The following is a 24,099-nucleotide window of genomic DNA, read 5'->3' as shown; positions in this document are numbered from 1 at the left end:
TTATACAAAAAATAGTTTAATATCATTGACAAAGACACTGATATGCAGTTAACGCACCCACATTTTACACAGACTTTCAAGCGCAGTCAGAAATATCACAAATATACAAAAACAGCCTGTAAAAGTACACGAGACACCAAACAGTTTCACAGAAGAGCCGACCGCACCTAAAGGCAACCGGGATGGTTTTACTAACAGCTTTCTCAAAGGAGATTTTATGGGGGTCCTTGAAGGCAGCACAAAGACACGACTGCTGCCATATTAAAGGAGCAGTCCCCTCATTTTGATTCCAGCCCTTTAAAGGAAAACACCAATCTGTTTCCAATCAATCCATGGCTAAAAGATGTACACATATACACACAGATCAATAACCAATCATCTATAATCAATCGTCTGTGCTTGCTGTCAGCTGGAAACCTCACATCTCCGTCTACAATATGAACGTAAACACATTACGAGGTTTTCACATGACAGCAGACTCACACTGGCAGTGTGTTGGTCCAGTTAGAACTGGTTTGTTTTGGCCTAGTCCAGTTTGGTCTGGTCTGGTTTATTTTTTCAGACGCTGACAGTCTCTCAGTGAGTCTCAGTCCAAGAAGTGACCCAGTGTTTCGGGGACTTCCTGTTTCGACATGAGGAGACTTGGTCCTGGATCAGGAATCCGTCAGCATCCATGTGCTGCTGTTGTAGGTCGTCTTTACCCATAATCCTCCCCTGATGGAGCGCCACCGCCCGCCACACCCCCTGACGCAGAAAGAACCCACACTGCAGAGAAAAAGAGGGATCAGAGACCTTGTATGTCCACAGAGACACGGAGGCAGTGAATAGGTGACACAGGTGAGTTTGCTGGGATAACCAGTGATCTGCTGAAAGGCAGATTCATACTGGTCCTATTTTGGGGTGATTTCCCATAATTCCTTGCATTGACAGCAAACTGAATATTTTTTGGTTTAAGGAGTCTGTTGGGATTTGTGTGTGTGAAATTTGATTTGATTGGCTGCAAAAATCTAGCAGGTGTGGCCACAGACACATTAAAGGGTGAGCCCGCTTAATTTTTTTCTGCCGTTTTCTGTTAATGTGTCTTTTGTGACTCCTTTCAGAATAAAAGCTCCATCAAATCTGCAGAGAAAAGCCAACAAACACAAGCAATCACATTTTTTGCTGAGCTGATCAATCAGAAAAAGTAGAGCAGATGGAAACAGGAGGTTACTGAAAATCAAATGGTCCCTGAGATTATGGATGAAACAGGTTTTATTATGGGAGATGAATTTGTGGGGATGCCGTTATTAGTAAAAACCTAGAATTGATCAAATTTAAGACAAAATTACAAAGAACCTCAAAGTATCAGTGCTGACTACTTTAAGCAAGTACAAACTTTTTAACTTTGATCTGACTCAGCACTTTTCATAGTCTCAGTAATCAGTTAGTAACCCTTCCACCTCTGGTCCTTACAGCCGGGCTCTCTGGCTGCGGTGCCCCAGCCTCAGAGCTCCTCGGTCAGCCTGTCGTTCTCAGATGGCTGGCTCTTCATCTGGGCCTTCTGGGTCTTTGCCTGGTACAGCTCCCTGGTGCTGGCTCTCCTGAAGAACCCACACTGAACAGCAGGGGGCGACACACAACACTTTACAGAGATAAAGCTCACGATACAGATGAATGATGAATGGTGATGAGTGGTGATGAGTTGATGCTGCTCTGGAACCTAAAACTGGAACCAGTCTGGCAGTGCAGCAGAACTGGAGCTATCTTTCAGAAGCACTCTTGAGTTTTCAGAGATGGTTTGTAAATCCAGCTCAGGAACAATGATTTCACTGGAATCATTTAAGACTTTTTCTCCCAGTTTCTATGCCAAATGAATAATTTAAAGACTTCCTCTGATCAAAATCATCTTTCAGTTTACACACAAAACACCAGGCAGCTGAAAGTAAGCTGTTATTATAACAATATATGAGTACTGTGGAGACGGGGGATAATATCCACTTGTAAAAAGTTTCCCTGGACTATGACTTTATCTGCTGCATCATTTCTGTATGTTAACACCCGGGTTACCTTCCAGAGCAGCAGACAGATGAGAGCCAGCAGCAGGACACCTGCCAGGGCAGACAACATGATGATCCATAGGGGGGCGCCAGAGTCCACCTGTAGCCCCAGATCTGGATAGATGTAGACCTCAATCTGCAGAGAATACCTCAGAGATTCAGCAGGAAACTACAGCCACATACAGTGAACTGTGAAGGAGGGTGCAATGGTCCTTAGGGGGCACTGGCTGCAATCTGTTACCTGCGAGCTGTGAGACTCCATGTTCACGGTGGGTTTGTTGGTCTGCAGCTTCAGAGATGCCTGACCTTGAACCAAGACACTGCTCGCATCGCTGTAGTCCTGAAACACAACAAGAAGCGATAACTGGCCATGAGAGGATGAAAAAGACAAAAAGTCCTGATATCTGAGCACAGGTGTCTGCAGGTTTGGGGACAGAAATGCTTTCTGAGCTCACAGGATGACATTTTTTGCATTTCAGAGGTCTTAAGAGTTTTCATGCAGTATTTAAATGATAACGAGGGTTAATTTCGACAACACTTTAACACACAGACAAAAAAAAAATCAACTTTAAAAAATATAGAGCAAAAGAAACCAAAAATAGAAACTATCAATCTAAATAAAATGTAACAAATAGAATAAAAACCACTTGTCTCTGTAGTTGTGATGCAGACGGTTTAGTCTCTTTAAGCTGTAGTTTTGAATTCTTCTGGTCTCCATCAGAGATGGGCAGTAACAATTCAAGTCAATTCAATTTTATTTATATAGCGCCAAATCACAACAAAAGTCGCCTCAAGGCGCTTCATAGATACAGAGAAAAACCCAACAATCATATGACCCCCTATGAGCAGCACTTTGGCGACAGTGGGAAGGAAAAACTCCCTTTTAACAGGAAGAAACCTCCGGCAGAACCAGGCTCAGGGAGGGGCGGGGCCATTTGCTGTGATTGGTTGGGGTGAGAGAAGGAAGACAGGATAAAGACATGCTGTGGAAGAGAGACAGAGGTTAATAACAGATATGATTCAGTGCAGAGAGGTCTGTTAACACATAGTGAGTGATGATGAAACACTCAGTGCATCATGGGAATCCCCCGGCAGCCTACGTCTATTGCAGCATAACTAAGGGAGGATTCAGGGTCACCTGGTCCAGCACTAACTATATGCTTTAGCAAAAAGGAAAGTTTGAAGCCTAATCTTGAAAGTAGAGATATTGTCTGTCTCCTGAATCCAAACTGGAAGCTGGTTCCACAGAAGAGGGGCCTGAAAACTGAAGGCTCTGCCTCCCATTCTACTTTTAAATACTCTAGGAACAACAAGTAGGCCTGCAGAGCGAGAGCGAAGTGCTCTAATAGGGTGATATGGTACTACAAGGTCATTAAGATAAGATGGGGCCTGATTATTTAAGACCTTGTATGTGAGGAGCAGGATTTTGAATTCTGGATTTAACAGGAAGCCAAAACAGGAGAAATCTGCTCTCTCTTTCTAGTCCCTGTCAGGACTCTTGCTGCAGCATTTTGGATCAGCTGAAGGCTTTTCAGCGAGTTTTTTGGACATCCTGATAATCATGAGTTACAGTCGTCCAGCCTGGAAGTAATAAATGCATGAACTAGTTTTTCAGCGTCACTCTGAGACAGGATATTTCTAATTTTAGAGATGTTGCACAAATGGAAGAAAGCAGTCTTACATATTTGTTTAATATGTGCATTGAAGGACATGTCCTGGTCAAAAATGACTCCAAGGTTCCTCACAGCGTTACTGGAGGCCAAGGTAATGCCATCCAGAGTAAGAATCTGCTTAGATACCATATTTCTAGGCTTTTCAGGGCCGAGTACAATAACCTCAGTTTGATCTGAATTAAGAAGCAGAAAGTTAGCGGCCATCCAGGTCTTTATGTCTTTAAGACATTCCTGCAGTTTAACTCATTGGTGTGTGTTATCTGGCTTCATGGACAGATAGAGCTGGGTGTCATCTGCATAGCAGTGTAAATGTATGCTATGTCTTCTAATGATGCTGCCTAAGGGAAGCATGTATAATGTAAACAGAATTGGTCCTAGCACTGAACCCTGTGGAACTCCATAATTAACCTCAGTGTGTGAAGAGGACTCTCCATTTACATGCACAAACTGGAGTCTATTAGATAGATATGATACAAACCACTGCAGTGCAGTACCTGTAATACCTACAGCATGTTCTAATCGCTCTAATAGGATATTATGGTCGACAGTATCGAACGCTGCACTGAGGTCTAGCAGGACAAGCACAGAGATGAGTCCACCGTCAGAGGCCATAAGAAGATCATTTGTAACCTTCACTAAAGCTGTTTCTGTGCTGTGATGAGCTCTGAAACCTGACTGAAACTCTTCAAATAAACCTCTGCAGATGATCTGTTAGCTGTTTGACAACTACTCTTTCAAGGATGTTTGATATAAAGGAAGGTTGGAGATTGGCCTATAATTAGCTAAGACTGCTGGGTCTAGAGATGCTTTTTGAGTAAAGGTTTAACTACAGCCAGCTTGAAGGCCTGTGGTACATAGCCGATCATTAGAGATAGGTTGATCATATTTAATCGGAAGGTTGCCGGTTCGAGCCCTGGCTTGGACAGTCTCGGTTGTTGTGTCCTTGGGCAAGACACTTCACCCGTTGCCTACTGGTGGTGGTCAGAGGGCCCGGTGGCGCCAGTGTCCGGCAGCCTCGCCTCTGTCAGTGCGCCCCAGGGTGGCTGTGGCTACAATGTAGCTGCCATCACCAGTGTGTGAATGTGTGTGTGAATGGGTGGATGACTGGATATGTAAAGCGCTTTGGGGTCCTTAGGGACTAGTAAAAGCGCTATATAAATACAGGCCATTTACCATTTAAGACTGAAGCATTAATTAATGGCAGGACTTCTTTGAGTGGTTTTGTAGGAATGGGTTCTAAAGTTAACTCAGAAAGATCAATTGGAGAAAAAGAGTCTAACTTAACATCAATGGTACTAAGAGTAGCTGTAGATAATATTACATCTGTGGGATGATTATTGGTCATTTTTTCTCTAATGATTAAAATTTTATTTGTGAAGAAGTTCATGAAGTCATTACTAGTTAACGTTAAAGGGATGGTTGGCTCAACAGAGCTCTGACTGTTTGTCAGCCTGGCTACAGAGCTGAAGAGAAACCTGGGGTTGTTCTTATTTTCTTCAATCAGTGATGAATAGTAAGATGTTCTGGCTTTGTGGAGGGCTTTCTTATAAAGCAGCAAACTATTTCTCCAGGCTAAATGATGATCCTCTAAATTTGTGACACGCCATTTCCTCTCCAGCTTACGAGTCATCTGCTTTAGGCTACATGTTTGAGAATTATACCACGGAGTCAGGAGACCTTAGTTTTCACTGGAGCTACAGTATCCAGAGTCGTACGTAGTGAGGAGGTGAAATTATTAACAAGATGATCGACCTCTGTTGGGGTAGCGTTCAGATAGCTGCTCTATGTTGGTACAGGGCATTGAAGATGATAACAGTGGGTGGATTATATTCTTAAACTTAGTTACAGCGCTTTCAGAAAGACATCTACTGTGATAGAGTCTACTCTCCACCGCTGTGTAATCAATTATTGTAAATGTAAATGTTATCAGGAAATGATCAGACAGGAGAGGGTTTTCAGGAAACACTGTTAAATGTTCAGTTTCTATGCCATATGTTAAAACAAGATCTAGAGTGTGATTAAAGTGGTGGGTGGGTTCTTTTACATTTTGAGAGAAGCCAATTGAGTCTAATAACAGATTAAATGCCATGTTGAGGCTGTCATTTTCAGCATCTACATGGATGTTAAAATCACCTACAATAATTATTTTATCTGAGCTCAGAACTAAACCAGATAAAAAGTCTGAGAAATCAGACAGAAACTCTGTGTAAGGCCCAGGTGGACGATAGATGATAACAAGTAAGACTGGTTTCTGAGTTTCACAGCTGGGGTGGACGAGGCTGAGCATCAGGCTTTCAAATGAATTAAAAGTCTGTCTGGGTCTTTGGTTGATTAATAGGCTGGTGTAAAAAATTGCTGCCACACCTCCCCCTCGGCCTGTGCTTCGAGGTTTCTGGTAGTTAGAATGACTCGGGGGGGGGGGGGGGGGGGGGGATGTGGGGGATGTGATGAAATGTGCAGAAAATAGGTTTAAATGTTAAACAAATTTCTTCCAGTCAGAGAATGTTGCATATAATTAAATCTTTGCTTGATGCATAAAGTTAAAAGATTAAAACTAATAAAACAAGTTTTAAAAAGAGACATTTGATTACATTTTGTATGATGGATTATGCAGAAAAAGTAGAATTGGGCTGAAAGATCTATCGCTTTATCACCTATTCAGGTTGTAAATCATGTTTTTAAAAAGTAACTAAGTAATTAATTACTTTTGAAAATAAGTAATCAGTAAACTAATGGGATTGCTTTTTTGGGGAAGTAATCAGTAATTAGTTACTGATTACTTTTTTCAAGTAACTTGACCAACACTGGTCTCCGTTTGCTTCTTTAGCTGGTAAATGTTTGCATGCTTGCATTTTAAACTGGCAGGAAGTGAACCAGAAGAATGAAAGTGGGCATTAAATGAGGGTATAAGACTGGGGCTGCCCTTTTACCTCGATCATGGTGGAGTTCCACAGTCGGGCTTTGATGATCAGAGTCGCCGAGTTGTTCATGCTGACGAGAGGACAGACGAACTTCACGCACCTCGCTCCGCGGACACAGTCCTGCAACACGGTTTGCTGTGGTTACTTTGAAACACAACTGTGGACGTCCTCATAAAAATGTCCTCATGTTCTTCAGAAGCCCTCAGTTTTCTAAAACATGTCAAAATTGTTCCTCAAATTGTCCTCTCTCCTAAATGTCCCCACATTTAAAACTGTCCTGTCCTCCAAGATTGTCAATAAGCTTGTAGAAACAGTGTGTCCCTGTGCTTGTGTCTGTACCAGACTGTAGCGCTTCTTCTTTCTCTGAAGATGGAGGACAGTTGGAGTTCTGTCAGTCTGCTCCTCTTCCTCGTTTACTTCATCCAGATTCCTCTTCATCTTCTTCTTCTCCTCTTTTGACAGCTGAACCAACAGGAAGACAGGCTAACTTCCAGAGACAAGTTTAAAATCTTCGGTAAACAGTTCAGTTTTAATTGGCCTTTATTCTAAAGAAGAACGACTTTTATTTTGAAAGTAGTGTATGAGGCTGATGTTGCTGTGGTTACCGTGAGGTTGAGAGGATTAATGATGTTGCCGGGTGGAGAGCAGCGAGGCTCTGAAGTACCATTTATTTGGATCTCTGTGAGGTACAGCAGCCACTTCCCATTGGTGGCTTCCATCGGCCAATCAAACTCCACCTCCAGGGTGCCCAGGTGGCCCAGCGGCTTTCCCTGGACATGCACCTGATGGAGAATACCGTTCACACCTGACCTGGTGAGGGTCACGCAGAACTGTAAATGTTTTCAGACTAACCTGGAAGGTCAAGACCAGCAGGCTGCCGATGTCCTCTGTCTTCTTCATGGCCACCTCACCGATCACATGACCACTGAAGGAGGTGGGGCCTGACGTTGAAATTCTGTCGAGGTACCAGATGAAAGGTTACCATGCCTTCTCCATTTAAAATACTCAGAAGTGTGGCTCCGTGTTGGAGCGTTTCTGTGGACCACTGTGGCCCTTCTTTTCACCTGTCCAGCACTCCCGAGTGCAGTGTGTTGCACTCTTCATCCTCTTCATACCTGCCTCACTTCCTTGTCCCCCATTAACCATATAAGTACAGGGTGTCTGTAGCTCACAAGATAGGTCACCTACTAACTGGAAGGTTAGTGGTTTGATCCCTGACTGCCTTGGGCAAGATACTAACTCCAACTTAATGACTCGCTGCCCTACAAGGCCACCTGCGTCGGGCTAGAGGACACACACGCAGACACAACTGGACCAGGGCAGAGATGCTGCCGTCTACACCGGGTCACTCTTACCCCATTTACCCACCCCTATTGCTTGTCATGTCTTTTCACGGTGTTACGGTGTGAAGGCATAGGGATAGCTCAGTAGGTAGCGTGGTCGCCCTGTGACTGGAAGGCTGGGAGTTTGAATCTACCGAACAGCTACCCTCAGGTACACCGGAGCAAGGTACCATCCCCATTGTGTAATGTATGTACAAGGAGTCCAATTTCACTGCAGGGAACTGCTAGTGACAAACAAAGGCTTCATCATCATCAACTTGCTCTGAAGATGCTCCATCTGAATATGAATATGTGTGAATGTGAGTTAGAGCACACTCAAGTGCTTGCATGAATGATGCAAGTTAAATAAAGCACTTTGAGTACAGAGCCAGTCTATTCAGCATTTACATGGATGTAAGGCATGTGTTTATTGATACTGTCTGTTATCTATGTGCTGATGTTCATCATTTTTTTACTAATTTTGACGCTGTGAGCTGAGGTCAACGTTTCCACTGTGCTTCGGTTTGTTCTGTGTCGGCTCACATTGGGGCAGGGTTACTGTCCTTGTCAGTCTGGATTCATTTCACAACAAAGAGTCGTAACTCAGATTCTCCTCCCTGGCTGTGAGCTTAAAGCTCAGACGGGCCACCTGATGTGCACCTGATCTGTACTTACAAACTGAGTGATGTCTGCAGCAAATACTCCACCACCATGAAGACGGAGATTGGGGACAGATCTGGCTGTTCACTGAGCCTGAAGACACACAGAAATGCCACTCAGTAACCTCCAACAAACACAGAGAGAGTGGCGTGTGGTGAAGGCCGTACGTGGATAGCTGCAGCACAGACTGGATCTCGCGTGTGTCCAAACTGATCTCAGATGGCTGAAATTTGATCAGAACCTGAACCTGAAACACAGGAAGAGACAATACATCAGAAAGAGCTCAGCAGAGTTACTGCAGTACAGACAGCAGCAGACAGCAGCAATGCTAGTGCCCTGGGTCAGCAGTGATATTCCCTACCTTGTTGTTGCTTCTGAAAGGGTTCCCGAGCTCACACTGAAGAGAGGTCCCCTCCACAGAGCACTCCACCACTGCCGAGGCATCACCCTGAAACACAAAGAAAAAGGGGTGATATGGTACTACAAGGTCATTAAGATAAGATGGGGCCTGATTATTTAAGACCTTGTATGTGAGGAGCAGGATTTTGAATTCTGGATTTAACAGGAAGCCAAAACAGGAGAAATCTGCTCTCTCTTTCTAGTCCCTGTCAGGACTCTTGCTGCAGCATTTTGGATCAGCTGAAGGCTTTTCAGGGAGTTTTTAGGACTTCCTGATAATAATGAATTACAGTCGTCCAGCCTGGAAGTAATAAATGCATGAACTAGTTTTTCAGCGTCACTCTGAGACAGGATATTTCTAACTTTAGAGATGTTGCACAAATGGAAGAACGCAGTCTTACATATTTGTTTAATATGTGCATTGAAGGACATGTCCTGGTCAAACATGACTCCAAGGTTCCTCACAGTGTTACTGGAGGCCAAGGTAATGCCATCCAGAGTAAGAATCTGCTTAGATACCATATTTCTAGGCTTTTCAGGGCCGAGTACAATAACCTCAGTTTGATCTGAATTAAGAAGCAGAAAGTTAGCGGCCATCCAGGTCTTTATGTCTTTAAGACATTCCTGCAGTTTAACTCATTGGTGTGTGTTATCTGGCTTCATGGACAGATAGAGCTGGGTGTCATCTGCATAGCAGTGTAAATGTATGCTATGTCTTCTAATGATGCTGCCTAAGGGAAGCATGTATAATGTAAACAGAATTGGTCCTAGCACTGAACCCTGTGGAACTCCATAATTAACCTCAGTGTGTGAAGAGGACTCTCCATTTACATGCACAAACTGGAGTCTATTAGATAGATATGATACAAACCACTGCAGCACAGTACCTGTAATACCTACAGCTGCTCTAACAAAGTCACCGTGGTGTTCCACTTTAGATGGTCGGAGCTCTGCTCTACCTTTGTCTCTACTCCAGAGTAGATAAGTGATGGTGGGATGCTGATGCTCAGAATGGTGTTGTGAGCATCCTCTGCTGGTTGACCTGTTGATGGTGTATTGCTGATGTTAACCTCCAGAAACAGCCTCTTGATGGTGGAGTTGAAGTACATCACCTGAGTACCCTCAAGCCTGAAAACACACAAGAACACAAACATCGGCCGAACCTCAGCAGCTGTCTTAGTTAATAATCACCTGACAGACTCTAACCATGTTGTAACTCACAGACTCTAAGCCAGTCTTCTGTTCTTTTGTCTGTTATTGTTTATTCTTAATGTTTGTACAGTTTCCTTTAAAAGTGAAATATTTGAATTTTGTTTTTCATTATATCTCAGTACCTAACAGTTAGTAGGAGACACTGGCCTTCAGGCTTTCTGGCAGAACACCTTCAGGGAAGTAAGTGGAATATCAAAGTCAATCATCAAGTAAGTGGTTGCAGTGGGATGTGGTCTGTGGGTTCAGGGGGAGGTGCCAGACAAGGTTGGCCAGCTCTGCCCTATTTCAGTAGCACGCCAGGACATGGAGAAGGAAGGAGCTGAGAGCAGACAGCTGCACCGGGATCAAATGTGGTAAAAGGAACATTCTGAGCTAGTCGGCACATCCGCCTGAAAGGCACCTTGTAATTAAAACACTGTGAAACACTAACACATGTTACAGTGGCCCTCAACTGCCCAGCAGGACAAGGTCAGTCCCCTGACCCATCCAGGAGAGGGGGCACTGGCAGAGATGGTGGTAGTGCCAGACTGAAGTGTTAGAAACCCGTGGCAGCGCTGTGACACTGGCTGAGAACCAGCTAGCAGCAGCCCCAAGAAGAAGGCCCCATGGCACTTCCCCGTTTCGACTGTCCGCTTAAGGACAGCAACAACAATCTCCAACTAACCTCTATCTGTCACCACAGGTCTTGGCGACAGTGGACGCTACACCTTGCTTACTGGGAGTCCCACAAAGATTGGGACAGCAATGCTGGTGGTGCAGATGACCGGTACACATGCACCAGGAGTACCCACTGATGGAGGAGGAAAAAGTGCTCCAACACCCTCACCCAGTCTGGTAGAGACATTCAGTGTGCCGGTAAGGTGCCAAGGGGGTACAGGTCGGTGTGCGATGGACTCAGGCTGCACACAGACTCTGGTCCACCAAACCCTGGTTTGCCCGGAGCATTGGTTGAAACAGAGCATGGGGACATTCCTAAATCAATTTCATTGATCAATTTCATATCATTCAAATGAAAATAACTCAGCATTAGCGTTAGCTGATATACTGTAGAAGATGGATATTTAAAGCTTCAGTCAGTGATTTTTTAAGTTATTTAATAAAATAAAAGAATACTGCCTGGGTTTGTGTTGGGATGCACTGATGACCATTACTGACATCGTCAGTGGTGACCCGGGGTGAGTGAGGCTGTTTAATGCTGACTCTGAGGAGGAGGAAACAGCGGGGCTTCCAGTGATTCGCTCCACAGAGATGTATCCACTGGAGCATCGAGTGTAGTCACAAGACAACACTCGATGATAGAAACTGATGTTCACATGGTGCGCCCAGGTATGGGAACTGATAAGAATTTAGCGATTTCGATTTCACTATTGATATCACTTATCAATTCTATTCCTTATGGATTCTCATTGGCTCCACCATCAACGACAACAAATTCATGCAAATTAATAACATGCTGTTTGGTCAAATCAATCACAACAACTTATTGCTGCTAAAGGAGGGTCTGAAGCTGCTGAATCATGGAGTGTACAGCTGTAACAATGATTAGTCTCAGACGTGTAGTTGCTTCATTTTCTTTTTCAAGTGTAGTGGATTTCTGGGTATACAAATATAAATGAGATAATAAATAATGATAAATAATAACAAAGATTTTAACTCCAGTGAAGTACAGAGCTTCTTATCTGCTTCATCATGCCTTTAAATTGGCTTCTTATCACATGACCTCATGCTTCCTGCTGAGTGTTTCTGTCCAATCATCTTTTTTGGACTCTGGGCTGAGCAGTGTGTGTTCTGTTCACTCACTCGGGGAAAGCTTTCTGGCTCTCATCGGTGAACCGAGCTGTCATCTGCAGGTTGCTGTGGCAGCGGTTATCAGAACCACAGTCCTTCTGGATGTGGATCTGAGGGACAAGGACAGCATCGGTCAGACCAGCAGAGTTTGGCTTTTCTATAAAAAGGTTCTGATGGGTTCTGACCTGGGTTCTGATGGGTTGGGGTCTCTCACTCAGCACCGGGAGGCGTTTCAGGTCCTGCACGTTCTTCTTTTTCTTGGGAAACTTCTCGTACAAGGAGGCATTCAAGGAGAACACCAGAGGCTCCACTTTGTCTCTGATTACACTCTTCAGAACATAAGAACACAGAAACTGAACATCAGCTCAGTGCCAACATGACGTGGACTGCAGGAGCTTCTTTGCAGGATCTGTCCAGCCAGACTGATGTGAACTGGCCACTTGGAGCTGAGGAAATCAGGCTGAAAGCAGGTGGTGATCAGCAGGAATGTGAAGTAAACACGAGTCAGTGGACTGAAAGCATGAGAAACAGCAGGCTCGCTGACAGACTGAAACAGAATCACAGAGTGAAAACAGGACGAGAGCCGAGCGAACGCGATCAGAAACACAAACCGAAGACATGAACGAACGTGACTTTTGCTTCGACCTGCCTACACACCACCTCAGAGGCTCGCTGTGGTTTTCCTGTTGAGCTGTGGCTGAGAAGCAGGATGTGGAGTCTGTCAGCAGCCGCACGAATAACATGGCGGCAGAAAGTCATCATGACTTTGATCATCAGAATCAGTTCGTTATATCTCACACAGCAGAACTTCCTTCATCTGACTCTAATTAAAGGAAAAAATATAATTTAAGTTTTTTCATGCAGAACTGGAGGACCACGTTTGGTCTTTGCTCTCGTTATGTGGTGTGCTGGTTTGGGACGATTCTCAGAGTGAGCTAGTCTTAAATAAACCGTGACACAGCTCCGACACTCGCCGCTCACATCGACACTAAATGTTTTGTTTCAGTGGACGTGCTTGTCAGATTTCAGCAGCCTGTAGGGGGTGCTATGCCTGTGTTTGTCTCACCTGCAGTCCCACTCTCAGCGTCCTGCACTCCTCCAGCGGCATCGACAGGTAATCAGAGTACACGCTCTGCCCGTTGTCATGAAAATTGAGGCGGGGCTTGACACTAGTGATGTCAGCTTTCAGCGTGAAGAGGATGGCTGTGACACAAAGATAAGGGTTCAAATATAAAACACACAGGCGTAAGATAATCACAGGTTGTGATGTGATTTATTTGTTGTTCCTTAACCCTGACATGTGACAGACACCAATAGAGTCCAGGATCTGGGTGGGCTTTAAGGCGTCTGGGAAGGGAACTCAAAACTGGATTATAGATGGCAGACAGTTGGTGTCGTAAACCCCCGCCTCTGTTCAAAGATGGTCGCTCACAGTGGACATAAATGCTTCTTTCACTCCTCTTTCAAACCATCTGTCCTCTCTGTCCAAAATGTGAACATTGGCATCCTCTTTCAATCCAGTTTTGAGTTCCCTCCCCAGACACCTTAACGCCCACTCACATCCTGGGTCATCTGACCTCAGGAAATCACATGACAGGGTGACTACGATGACCTGGTTGACTGAGAACCTTCACAGACATCTAAAATACAAGACTGTTTTATTAAAACTCCGGCAAGATTTTTATGAAATTGAGTAGGACCACGAATTGATCCTTGAGGAACTCCACATTAAAATTCATAGATAAAGATAATCTACATTTTAGACTGGATTTCAATACACAACATTTTATTTCTGATACTTTAGTTTCTCTGTGAAAAGATTAAGAACAAACATGTTCAAACAAAGGCTTGACGACATTGTGAGGCAGCATCAGATCATGGGAGTCGACAGCCACACTCAGTAGCTTAGATTAAAAAACATGCGCTGAACTAAATTTAAATGAATACACTGCCCAGGTAGCACATCCGAAGTTACTTTTACAACATCACCTTTGGTGGGACATATCAGTTTCATTTAATGTAAATGAAAATAACTCCAGCAGTGTTAGCTGACATACTGTAGAAGATGGACATTTAAAGCTTCAGTCAGTCATTTTTAAGTTATTTAATAGAATAAAAGAATACTGTATTCATAAACATACATACAGACAAAAATAGTGTTATTACACAGAAACTGATGCATTCTCATAAACGTATAGTTGATGTATTATCATTATTATTTTAGCAGAGTGGCTGGGAGGAACAACTCCCTTCTGACTAATGTTGGGGTTTTACACATGTGCCCATCACCAGTCAGAAGTGAGCGTCTCTGACTCACTAACTCGTATCAGACTCCATTCACAAACTTCTACTGCCTCCTCCAGAGTAAATAAAGGTGGATGCTTCTCACTCGGGATTGACAGATACTCTGGATTATTGCCATCACACTGATTTTTCTGCCAATACTACAGTTTGGGGTTTGAGTTGGGGTTTAATTATAGCAGAAAAGGTATCGGATGTATTACTGATAGTTGGCTGAAGCCTCACGATGCTTCTGTAATGGAACATGACGACTTTAGAGGAGATCAACTTGCAGGGAAAAAATCTTTTTATTAATTTGAAATTATTTTCAGTTTTGGTTGGTGTGACCTGCGATGACAGAGGAAGTACTCTTTTTATGCTGGGGTTTATCAATAGTTTATCAATATATTTATATTTGCACACCAATGCTAAATTAGCCAATACTTGAATGGACTCTGGTCTTCTCTTTCTGTGTGTAGTTGACATGTTAACAGTTATCAGCTTCTCTGTGAGACAGAAGACGCTCGGGTCCAGAGACACAGTGAGGGTGACCTTGTCTCTGATTGGTCAAATTAACACAACCAGCAAACACAGACACACACTGAGAGAGCGAGAGTCTCAGATGTAATAATATCAGTTTCTCTAATGTGATTTATCATTCAGAGAATCACTCAGGGGACAAGAGGACACACAAGGACACGGCATGATGTCATCTGTGCGTGTGTGTACAGGCGTGTTATAGCAACAGTGTGGCCTCAGCTCTGATTGGTCAAGTTAACGAGACACAATAAGGACACACGCTCAGAGTCTGTGTGTGTGTTGATTAAAAACTGGATCTAATTGACAGCTGTGTCCTGTCAATCACTCACACACACGCACGCACGCACGCACAGGAAGTTGATGTCATTAGCAAGTCCAGCCTGTAACCTCTTGTTAGTGGCAGTGTGGTCGATTGCTGTGCTCGCTTAGACTCTCCTGAGGTGTTACCTCAGGTCACCTGACCCAGGTGTGTGTCTACAGGTCAGAAACCACTACGGGCTGTTTCCATGGTTACACGTTGGTGGGCTGACACTCCACCATCTCGCTCAACTGCCTGATAAAATCCTGCTGCGTAGTTTCTGTCTGCTGGTGCTGAGAGTGATGCGAGATGGACAGTGAGAGTCCACCTGTTGGAGGTTAATCCAGCCGTGAGCTCAGCTTTGAAGGCAGCACCTCCTCTTGCAGCAGGCCATAGGGACGTGAACTTTGGATGAGTCACATGACTTCATCTTTCAACAGCCAAACTCTGGGAAAACTGGGAATGGTCATGATTTACTTTGATAGATAACAGTTTATGACTGATTTTACTGGCACACGGGCACCTGGTAGGATATAATGAGCAACTACAGCCAGAAGGTTGGGTTAATGCATCCTTAAGCTAAAACTGAAGGAAGCCCGCAGCTATGGGCATTGGAGAAGGAAAGCAAACAGGAAAAATATGTAAATACTCTTGCATCAAACGCCATCAAAAACTAATGAAACGGGACTGATTCTGAACCTTCCAGGTAGACATAGCATGTTACAGGTGTACTACCGCGTCTGAACAATACTTCCTGGTTTAATTTGGCTCAGCTATCCTTCACGGACATCTCCCTGCAGTCCTGTTTTGGCCACTCGTATGCTCTCCTCCACAGAGCCAAACCTTCCAGCCCAGCCTTCCAACCTTCGCAGAAGTTAGCATGATCAGATTTAATATGGGTGCATTTTTTTGTCTTTGACTCACTGATGTTGTCTCTGTCGCTCTTCTCTCCCCTGTTGAACATGTAGAAGAAACACACTTCCACCTGTATACTGAGAGAGTCGAGCTGTTAGCATGTTATCGTGTGAAAACACCTCCGTACTGAGGGTCTGTGAGCATGTTAGCTGATGGTAGCTTTGAATCTCACCAGAAGTCACAGCTGTTTGGGTCCACGATGGTCGGAGAAACTTTGAGTGTTTTATTTAAATGGATGACCGGTCGACTCCTGAGGATCAACACATCAGTCCATTAATAAATGCATAAATTTAGTTATTCTTGAGCTCTTAATTAGCAGTAAGTGCTAATGATCAGTACTTTGAGGACTTCAAAATGTACTTTAGATGAGCACTATTTAGCACAGAAGTTGGTACCTGAACAGAACAACGGTATCATCGAGAGAACCAACCAGCAGGTCCGGGTAATAGTTCCCATCAACATCCCCGCCTGCAGAAAGGGAGTAGCCAAAAGTCCCGAAAACAGGGGAGACCGTGCTGCCTCGGATCACCTGTACAGAGGAGGAGGCGGGGTCACAGGTGTGTCTGCACACCAATTTAAAAACCATCACTGGAAAAACTTGTCTGGCCCGTGAGGACATGTCTGCACTCTGATGGTTCAGAGTTGGTTTGAAAGTTGTGTCCTGGGAATGTGGGTCAAACATAGAAAGGACCGTGTTTTTGTGAGACCTGGCTCGGCTCTGTAGAGATGCCCTCACTGCTTCCTGTCCAGATCATCACACTTCCTGCTTCATGAAAAGGAGCTCCGATGGCAAAGTCTGGAACAACCAAAGACCCGTCACCATGACTACTGATTACTGATCACGAAAACACCAGCATCACGTTGAGCCCTCACCCTGGAAGCCGTCCTGGTTGAGGTCTCCTGCAGCGGCCACAGCCATGCCGAATGCCGACCCCGCCGGCCCCTTCAGCACTACGCTGGGCTCAGAATTGAACCTCCCTCCTACGTTCACGTAGACATAAACTGCCCCGCCCACCTCCGTCTGACGGTGGAAATAAAAAGGAGCGCCCACCAGCAGGTCGTTCCACCTGTGGGACAAAAAAGCAGCTCAGTGAGTGTTCCTGAAACATGTTCCTCAGGTTTAGATTATGGTGCTCTGTGGTTCCCACTGAGTCGTTGTCATCAGAAGATTTTACTAAAGGTACTGACCGTGTTGCCTCAGTGCGGGTCATGTGACCCATAAACCATTCCTCACCCGTCATTATTGAGGTCAGTAACTGCCAAGGCGTTCCCAAAATACGAGCCCATCTGTTGACCGCGCAGCTTCTGGCGAATCATCAGTTTATCAGAGCGCTTGACGGCCAGCAGCACCGAGCCATGAGCGTCTTCCATACGGTCCCGAGGAGCTCCTATTCAACAACACACCAATCAACACATCTATCAGTAAATCTACAGGTCAACCAGCTGCTTCCTGATTAGCTGAAAAGTCTTCACCTGTTACGATGGTTTCATCATCCTCAGAGAGAAGGCGAGGAGCCTGAGCGACAGAATATCCTGCACAAATACACGTTTTACATTCAGCTTCAATTCTTTAAATGTAGGAAAGGTTCCCATTAAAAGCATACATGTCTGAACATTCATTGAAACTTCAAAATAAAAGCAGCTGAATTCTGTGACACACAGACAGATAGATACATGCGAGACCGATGGAGGACTGATCCAGAGGAGACCTGCTTCATTAAAATAAGTCTGCCACGTAAAACAATAACACAAAGCACGATTCAGATCCTGACTGATCCGCACGTCAAAGTATCGGCTGCTCATCCACATACGTAACTCTGCACTTAGCTTGTGAGGCTGCAGGTATTTATTTAAGTCAAAGGAAAGAGCCGGACTCACAGCCACCTGTGGCGGCAAACACTTCCTGCAGAAACCAGAATTACACTTTTTGAACGATATGAAAGCCGGTTTGACGCGTGCGTTTCTGAATGAAGACACACAAACAGAGAGTTTTCACTATGGACTCTTTTCTGCGTCAGCGTGTGACTAAAAACCTGAAACACTGCTCACAATAAGCTAAGCCTGACGAGAGCTTCTGCTCTGTGTTGAGGAACATTAGCGTTTCTACAGGACACCGTCCCTCTGCTCCACCCTCATTAAATCATTGTCTCAAACCGCATGTGCTCATTGCAAACCTTATTTAGGCACATTCATGTAGCTGATTTAAATACTGTCCTGCCCTGAGGAAGACACGTGTGACCGAGCTCAGATCTGAATGAGCTATTTAAAGAGACGGCGCACCGATGTAGATGTTCCTTTGCTTCTGGTTGGAGAAGGAGCTCTTCTTGGTGTCAAACTCATCGTCAGGGTTCATCCAGGAGACTTGGACGTTTCCTACAACACACACACCATGAACTGCATTAGATGCTCACAGAGCTGAGATGCTCGCTCTGAAAAGGAAGAAAAACATCAGAATAGAATAGAATAGAATCACCTTGCCATTCGAAGCTTCCAGGCGAGCCAACAATGACTTCGCTTTGAGTGATGGCCGCTGACATCCCCATCCCGCACATGACCTCACCAGTGAAATCACCCAGATGACTGAATACAGACAGGCAGCAGGTGAGGAGGCGGAGCATCACTCATCACCTGTAGTGTGCAGTCATGTGACATACCTGCAGGACTGTTCGGGGTCCTGCCAATTAGAGTCGTTCTCGTCGTACCGCAGGTCGTTTCCACGGAGATAACAGCGGCCAATCATTTGCCTTAAATTGAACGCTCCATAGAGTTTTGTGAAGCGGTGACCGCATGCCTGCAGAGCAAACACACCATTCTTTAACTTCTCACCAATAGGAAAATAATCAGCCAATCAGAGCACAAACTCACCAGGACACGCCCCCCAGGCCGGCCCTGACTGGCTACTGAGACGCCCAACCACATGTCCTCGACCAGTTCATCAGCATGGATCTTGGCTGAAACACATCACAGGTGAGTCACAGACTGTAGGCTCCGCCCACTGACGGGGTAAAGGTAAAAAAGTAAACTTTTGTGTGATTTATTCCACTGACTCTAACCCCATACGACCTGTGCTGCAAATATGTTGTCCAGCAGCTGACAGAGCAGGTGCTATCCTGCACACCTGAGCTGCAGCAGTATGACAGCACAGCTCACCTGGACCTGTCACACAGGTGTCACATACCCGCTGGCTAACCTCAGCCGGGAGAGTCAGCTCAGATCAGTGAGTCGCTGATTCATGACAGTTTCTCTCCATATAAACACTGTGTGTGTGTGTGTGTGTGTGTGTGTGTGTGTGTGTGTGTGTGTGTGTGTGTGTGTGTGTGTGTGTGTGTGTACATGTGGGTGGGTGTGTTGCTGTTGTTGTGTTTGAGCAGCCGATAACACACACAGCAGCTTTCACTGCTCACTGAGGGATGGAGTTCCCATAATGCACCAGGACACTGATAGCATCACCCATTAGTGCAGCCAAACAAGCTCAGGAAACGGGTCGCTGACTGTCAGGCTGAGTACCTGATCTGTGATTGACCGATACAAGAGAAAGTAAACAAACCAGCCAATAAGGCTAAGGACACGTGTGACTCACTTGGATCTATGAGCTTCATCCTCCTGCAGTCTGACTGGTTGGCACTGATTGGACAGGTGTACACTCCTCCTGTGTGATTGGCTGGAACATTTGGCTCCGCCTTCTCTCTGGGGGCTCCGACTAATAGCCTGTCGGGATGACACAGACGGCACAGTTAACGTTTGAGATTCTGGGTGGAATAAATGAGGAAACGTCTGAAGGACACACACAGAGGACACGGGTCGCCTCCTTCTAAGGAGCTTCAGTCACGTGACGTGAATTATCTGAAGATGAGCAAACCGGCCCAGCCTTCCAGAGACAGTTCGGGGGACTCTGTTTGTGTCAGTGCCGTCTACATTTAGTCTCACAGTAAAGTTTTACTGGAACAAACGTGTCCTCCCAGCTGAGAGCTCGTTCACAGCAGCCTGACCTGACTGTGCATCTGTACCTGTTTAACTGCTGCTGTGGGGTCCCAACTGCTTCACAGCTCAAACCCTATCAAACACACATTTGAACTCTGCCTGTCCTTAGGCATCACTACCTGCTTAACGTGTCTCCCAGAATCACCTGACTATGCATAGTGTCCTCAAGAACCCATAAGACCATGGCAGATGGCCCCGCCCCTCCCTGAGCCTGGTTCTGCTGCAAGTTTCTTCCTGTTAAAAGGGAGTTTTAAAAGAGTTTTAAAAGAGTTTTAAAAGAGTTTTTCCCTCCCACTGTCACATAGGGGGTCATATGATTGTTGAGTTTTTCTCTGTATCTATTATTGTAGGGTCTACCTTACAATATAAAGCGCCTTGAGGTGATAGTTGTTGTGATTTTGAATTATTGATCATGAGTGTGACAATCACAGAGGAACACACCTGGGGGGAGGGGGGGAACTTCCAATCAAAGACATTGACCTCCTAACCCCTGAACACTCCAAGGAAGCTACATTAGAGTGAGTGTGTGTGTGTGTGTGTGTGTGTGTGTGTGTGTGTGTGTGTGTGTGTGTCTGTCTGTGTGTCTAACAGCTAATCCAATTACAGAGTATAAAGAGACAGTTGTCACGGTGACTAGAGACAGACAGCTGGGTGGCCTCTGTGTGACCGCCTCTCACATAGAGACAGGAAATGTGCAGCTTTAGTGTGACCTGCACTTCCTGTTAGACCCCCCATCTAACCTCAGTTTACTCTCACACGATACTCTGCAGACAGTAGCTGCGCGCAGAGACTTGAGCTGCTTTTATTTTGAAAGTCTAACCTAAAAATGTGTGTGTGCAGTGTGAGGCTGCACCATGTGACCTGCCGGCATCTGCTCGGACTCACTCTGACGATAAACGCCGCGCTGACAGAGGTGGGCGCTGTCACTCCTCTGCTCCCCGACATTACGGAGCCCCCGAAAACCTCCTGAAGCTCCACCTTTCTTAATACCGCCTTGTCCTTTATCTGCTGTTTGCGCAGACTTCAGAAGAATTCAGACATATTATTAACGCTGTGGGGCATTCACCTGACTCTGTGTGTGTCTGACGCACACACACAGAGTACGGTGTGTGTTTGATAGGGTCCAGTGAAGGAAGCGGAGAAGTCGGCCAGAATTCGGTGGAGAACAGTCACCTGAAGCCAGACAGACCACTCCGTGAAGCCAGAGAGCGGACAGAAATGTTGCCCACGACGACCACAAAATGATCCACTATTTTAGACGTCCTCACAACTCCAAATGCCACGTTTATTATTCACACATGAAAGTGTTTCTGAGATATGACCTCACTTCCTGTTTTACTGCTGCTTTGATTAGCTGTGATAGATTTGGTTCTAACTGATGAAAAGTGGAAACAATGTTGCTTTGAACTCTGCTTCATCAAAATAATCCAGCAGTTCTTCATCTATAGAAAAGGACCCACACAAGCCCGCTCTGTCACAACACTGGTGTTAATGGTCACTTTGAGGACAGTAGAGATCTGCTGACCTAAGGTTCAGTCTGAAGTCAGATCATTTACCCGGACACACCTAAAAGCAGATGTACAGCTAGCACACACACACACACACACACACACACACACACACACACACACACACACACAGGTGTGTACTCACAGGTAGCTCTCTGTCTTCAGGTCTTGGTGCAGAGCAACAGAAAATCCAAACAGACTTCCTCGTTCGCCCATCTTCAGCAGTGGAAATGATGTGTCGAGGTTAAACGCTGCACACACGCTGATACCCACAACCAGCAACATGCACACACCTGTTGCCATGGAGACACACACCTGAACAGCAGAAAAAAGTCAGAAGTGCGATTGTCAGTAAGTTATCTTTAATGTCACACGGGTTTTATTCTACCTGGCTGTATCGTCATGGTAACTGATGCTCAGTGGAAGACGTATGAAATGTGAAAGCTGCTGAGCCGTACCTTTGTCGTGTCATCAAATGAGTCCTGAGTGAATCTCTCAGAGTGTTAAAATGCTGACTGTGGTCTGGATAGCCATCTATCTCTTTCATGCAGACGACACTGTTATTGATGAGCCTCTTTATACCCTCACAGTCACACTCCACCGTGAACTTAATCTGCTGCGTTTCAGGACGTTTTGGTATAATCTCGAAAAAACTGGATTGGGGTTGTATTTGGAAATGTAATTCACAAAGGTAGCATGAAAATCAAAAGTCAAAGATTATTGTAATCTTTTATTTGAAGTTTGAATCTCTGGAAGCAGGATTGATGCTGCTCAGCTTTCTCTGGGTTATGTTAAGAAAGAGTGCAGCTCATCCAAGCTGTGTGAGCTTCCTACTTTGTGATGATCTGCTGGGATTGGTGGTGGTCGCTCTGCCACGGTTGATTTGAAGTTGGTATGGAAAATGAGGAGCACTTCATCATTCTACCTGCTCACAAGCTTAATGGAGATGCTGATTTCTTTTTCCAGCAGAGTTTAGCAGGTGTCCGCAGCAGCAAAGCTAAAGGAAACAGTTTTCTGGTCACCCTGAACGCCACAGAGAATCTACGAAAGTCACTTCACCCAAAACTTCAGTAATACCTCAGCAGCTATGAGCTTTTCTCCTCCGTGCTATCGTTGTGTTCCTTATCCTTTTCTACTGTATTTCCTTGCAGCTCTTTACTCTTCTCTCTGTGTTTTCTGTTGGGTTTATGTCTTTCAGTAAATACTGAGAAACTGTCTTTCTGTGAGCTGCAAACAGTATACCTGTACTGACTGTATTTTTGCTTTCACTTCAGGCTGTTCGTTCTGGCACTAATGAAACATTAATTACATGTAACAGCGCATTAAATATGAAGTGTTTTCAGTCATCCACCCATTCACACACACATTCACACACTGGTGATGGCAGCTACGTTGTAGCCACAGCTGCCCTGGGGCGCACTGACAGAGGCGAGGCTGCCGGACACTGGCGCCACCGGGCCCTCTGACCACCACCAGTAGGCAAACATGGGGTTAGTATCTTGCCCAAGGATATTTGACATGCAGCCCGGAGGCAGCCTGGGATCGAACCACCGACCTTCTGATTAGTGGCTGACCTGCTCTGCCACCTGAGCTACAGCCTCTCACAGCATCTTTACCCAGCAGACTTACAGTACATTAGCTTTAGATGTGGAGTATTTTGACTCTGTGGCACTTCATTACAGCGTGAGGACACCCGTCTAACCCTGGAATGAATTTACTGAGATATTAAATTTGCTGCTGAATAATAGAAATCTGGTCTGAAGTCTGTCCCTGTCAGATCAAATGTAAAGAAATAAGGGTAGAGGAAGAAATGCAGACCTGTTGCTCTTCCTGTTGGCTCGTTGGTTTGTCCCTTGCAGGTTGTCAGTTTGATTCCCGCACTGCTCCGTCTGACTTCTCCTCCGTCTGCTCACCGACTGATCTGCACACGCTCAGATGCCTCCCTCACTCACGCCCTCATTCTCATTCTTCAGCCGTGCTCACTCGCCCTGAAATGAAATCATGTCTCTCTCTCTCAGTTAACCCCACCCCCACACTCTCTCTCGCACGCACACACACACACACACACACACACACACTATATTTGTCTTTCTATCTTTGTGAAGACCCATGTTCTCATGTTGCTTGTAGAACGCCTGATCTAGAACCAGAACAGAACCCTGAAATTGGTTTTGAAGGTCCAAGACATTCAAAACCTTGACCGCTCAAGCCCATGAAACAAAACCAAATGTCCTCACAAAGCCCAGAACTCACATGAATAGACATTTGAGCACCCACCCACACAAAGTCACAAAATGATTCAGGTTGTTTGGACATTTGAGGGCACCTTGATTCTCGCCACACACACACACACACACACACACACACACACACACACACACACACACACACACACACACACACACACACACACACACACACACACACACACACACACACACACACACACACACAGTTTTCTGGGTTTATTTCCTGTCTTTGTTGCTGCTTCCTGTCTTGCTTTCTTCTCCTTTTTCTGATGTTAAAAACACAGTTAATGACACACACACACACACACACACACTGC

General features: G+C 45.2%; 1 protein-coding gene across 4 annotated transcripts; it reads right to left on the bottom strand.

Moving 5' to 3' along the window:
• LOC113020103 (integrin alpha-3-like) lies at nucleotides 1-23,548 on the bottom strand. 4 transcript variants are annotated; one of them, XM_080299984.1, is made up of 29 exons: nucleotides 23,352-23,548; nucleotides 21,679-21,848; nucleotides 19,625-19,752; nucleotides 18,910-18,995; nucleotides 18,699-18,835; nucleotides 18,518-18,624; nucleotides 18,325-18,417; nucleotides 17,518-17,577; nucleotides 17,279-17,432; nucleotides 16,918-17,111; nucleotides 16,752-16,840; nucleotides 16,440-16,573; nucleotides 16,217-16,294; nucleotides 16,054-16,121; nucleotides 13,078-13,214; nucleotides 12,197-12,340; nucleotides 12,024-12,121; nucleotides 9,971-10,139; nucleotides 8,974-9,060; nucleotides 8,780-8,859; nucleotides 8,628-8,705; nucleotides 7,483-7,585; nucleotides 7,236-7,412; nucleotides 6,970-7,113; nucleotides 6,640-6,750; nucleotides 2,278-2,376; nucleotides 2,047-2,172; nucleotides 1,440-1,594; nucleotides 1-765 (listed from the first exon to the last, which is right to left on the bottom strand). In XM_080299984.1, exons 2-28 carry the CDS (start codon nucleotides 21,834-21,836, stop codon nucleotides 1,484-1,486), a joined length of 3,150 nt encoding a protein of 1,049 aa, XP_080156110.1. In that variant the 5' UTR covers nucleotides 21,837-21,848; nucleotides 23,352-23,548; the 3' UTR covers nucleotides 1-765; nucleotides 1,440-1,483. The 4 variants fall into 4 exon arrangements, with proteins under 4 accessions (XP_080156110.1, XP_080156111.1, XP_080156109.1 ...); XM_080299985.1 differs by having other exon boundaries at nucleotides 1,453-1,594; XM_080299983.1 differs by having other exon boundaries at nucleotides 1-1,594.
• Nucleotides 23,549-24,099: the final 551 nt, after the last annotated feature.

This window comes from Astatotilapia calliptera, chromosome 4 (genome assembly GCF_964374335.1).
Source record: "Astatotilapia calliptera chromosome 4, fAstCal68.1, whole genome shotgun sequence".
Taxonomy (NCBI): domain Eukaryota; kingdom Metazoa; phylum Chordata; class Actinopteri; order Cichliformes; family Cichlidae; genus Astatotilapia; species Astatotilapia calliptera.
The sequence above is the reverse complement of the archived record's forward strand: the minus strand, read 5'-3'. Positions and strand labels throughout refer to the sequence as shown.

Excerpts from the sequence above, each read along its gene's own strand:
- LOC113020103 (XM_080299983.1), bottom strand. The coding sequence starts at position 21,836 with ATGGCAACAGGTGTGTGCATGTTGCTGGTTGTGGGTATCAGCGTGTGT. Across the intron at positions 18,996-19,624 it reads GATGAAGCTCATAGATCCAA|CCAAGATCCATGCTGATGAA; the intron begins GTGAGTCACACG and ends GATGTGTTTCAG. Across the intron at positions 16,841-16,917 it reads CAACCAGGACGGCTTCCAGG|ACTTTGCCATCGGAGCTCCT; the intron begins GTGAGGGCTCAA and ends TGGTTGTTCCAG.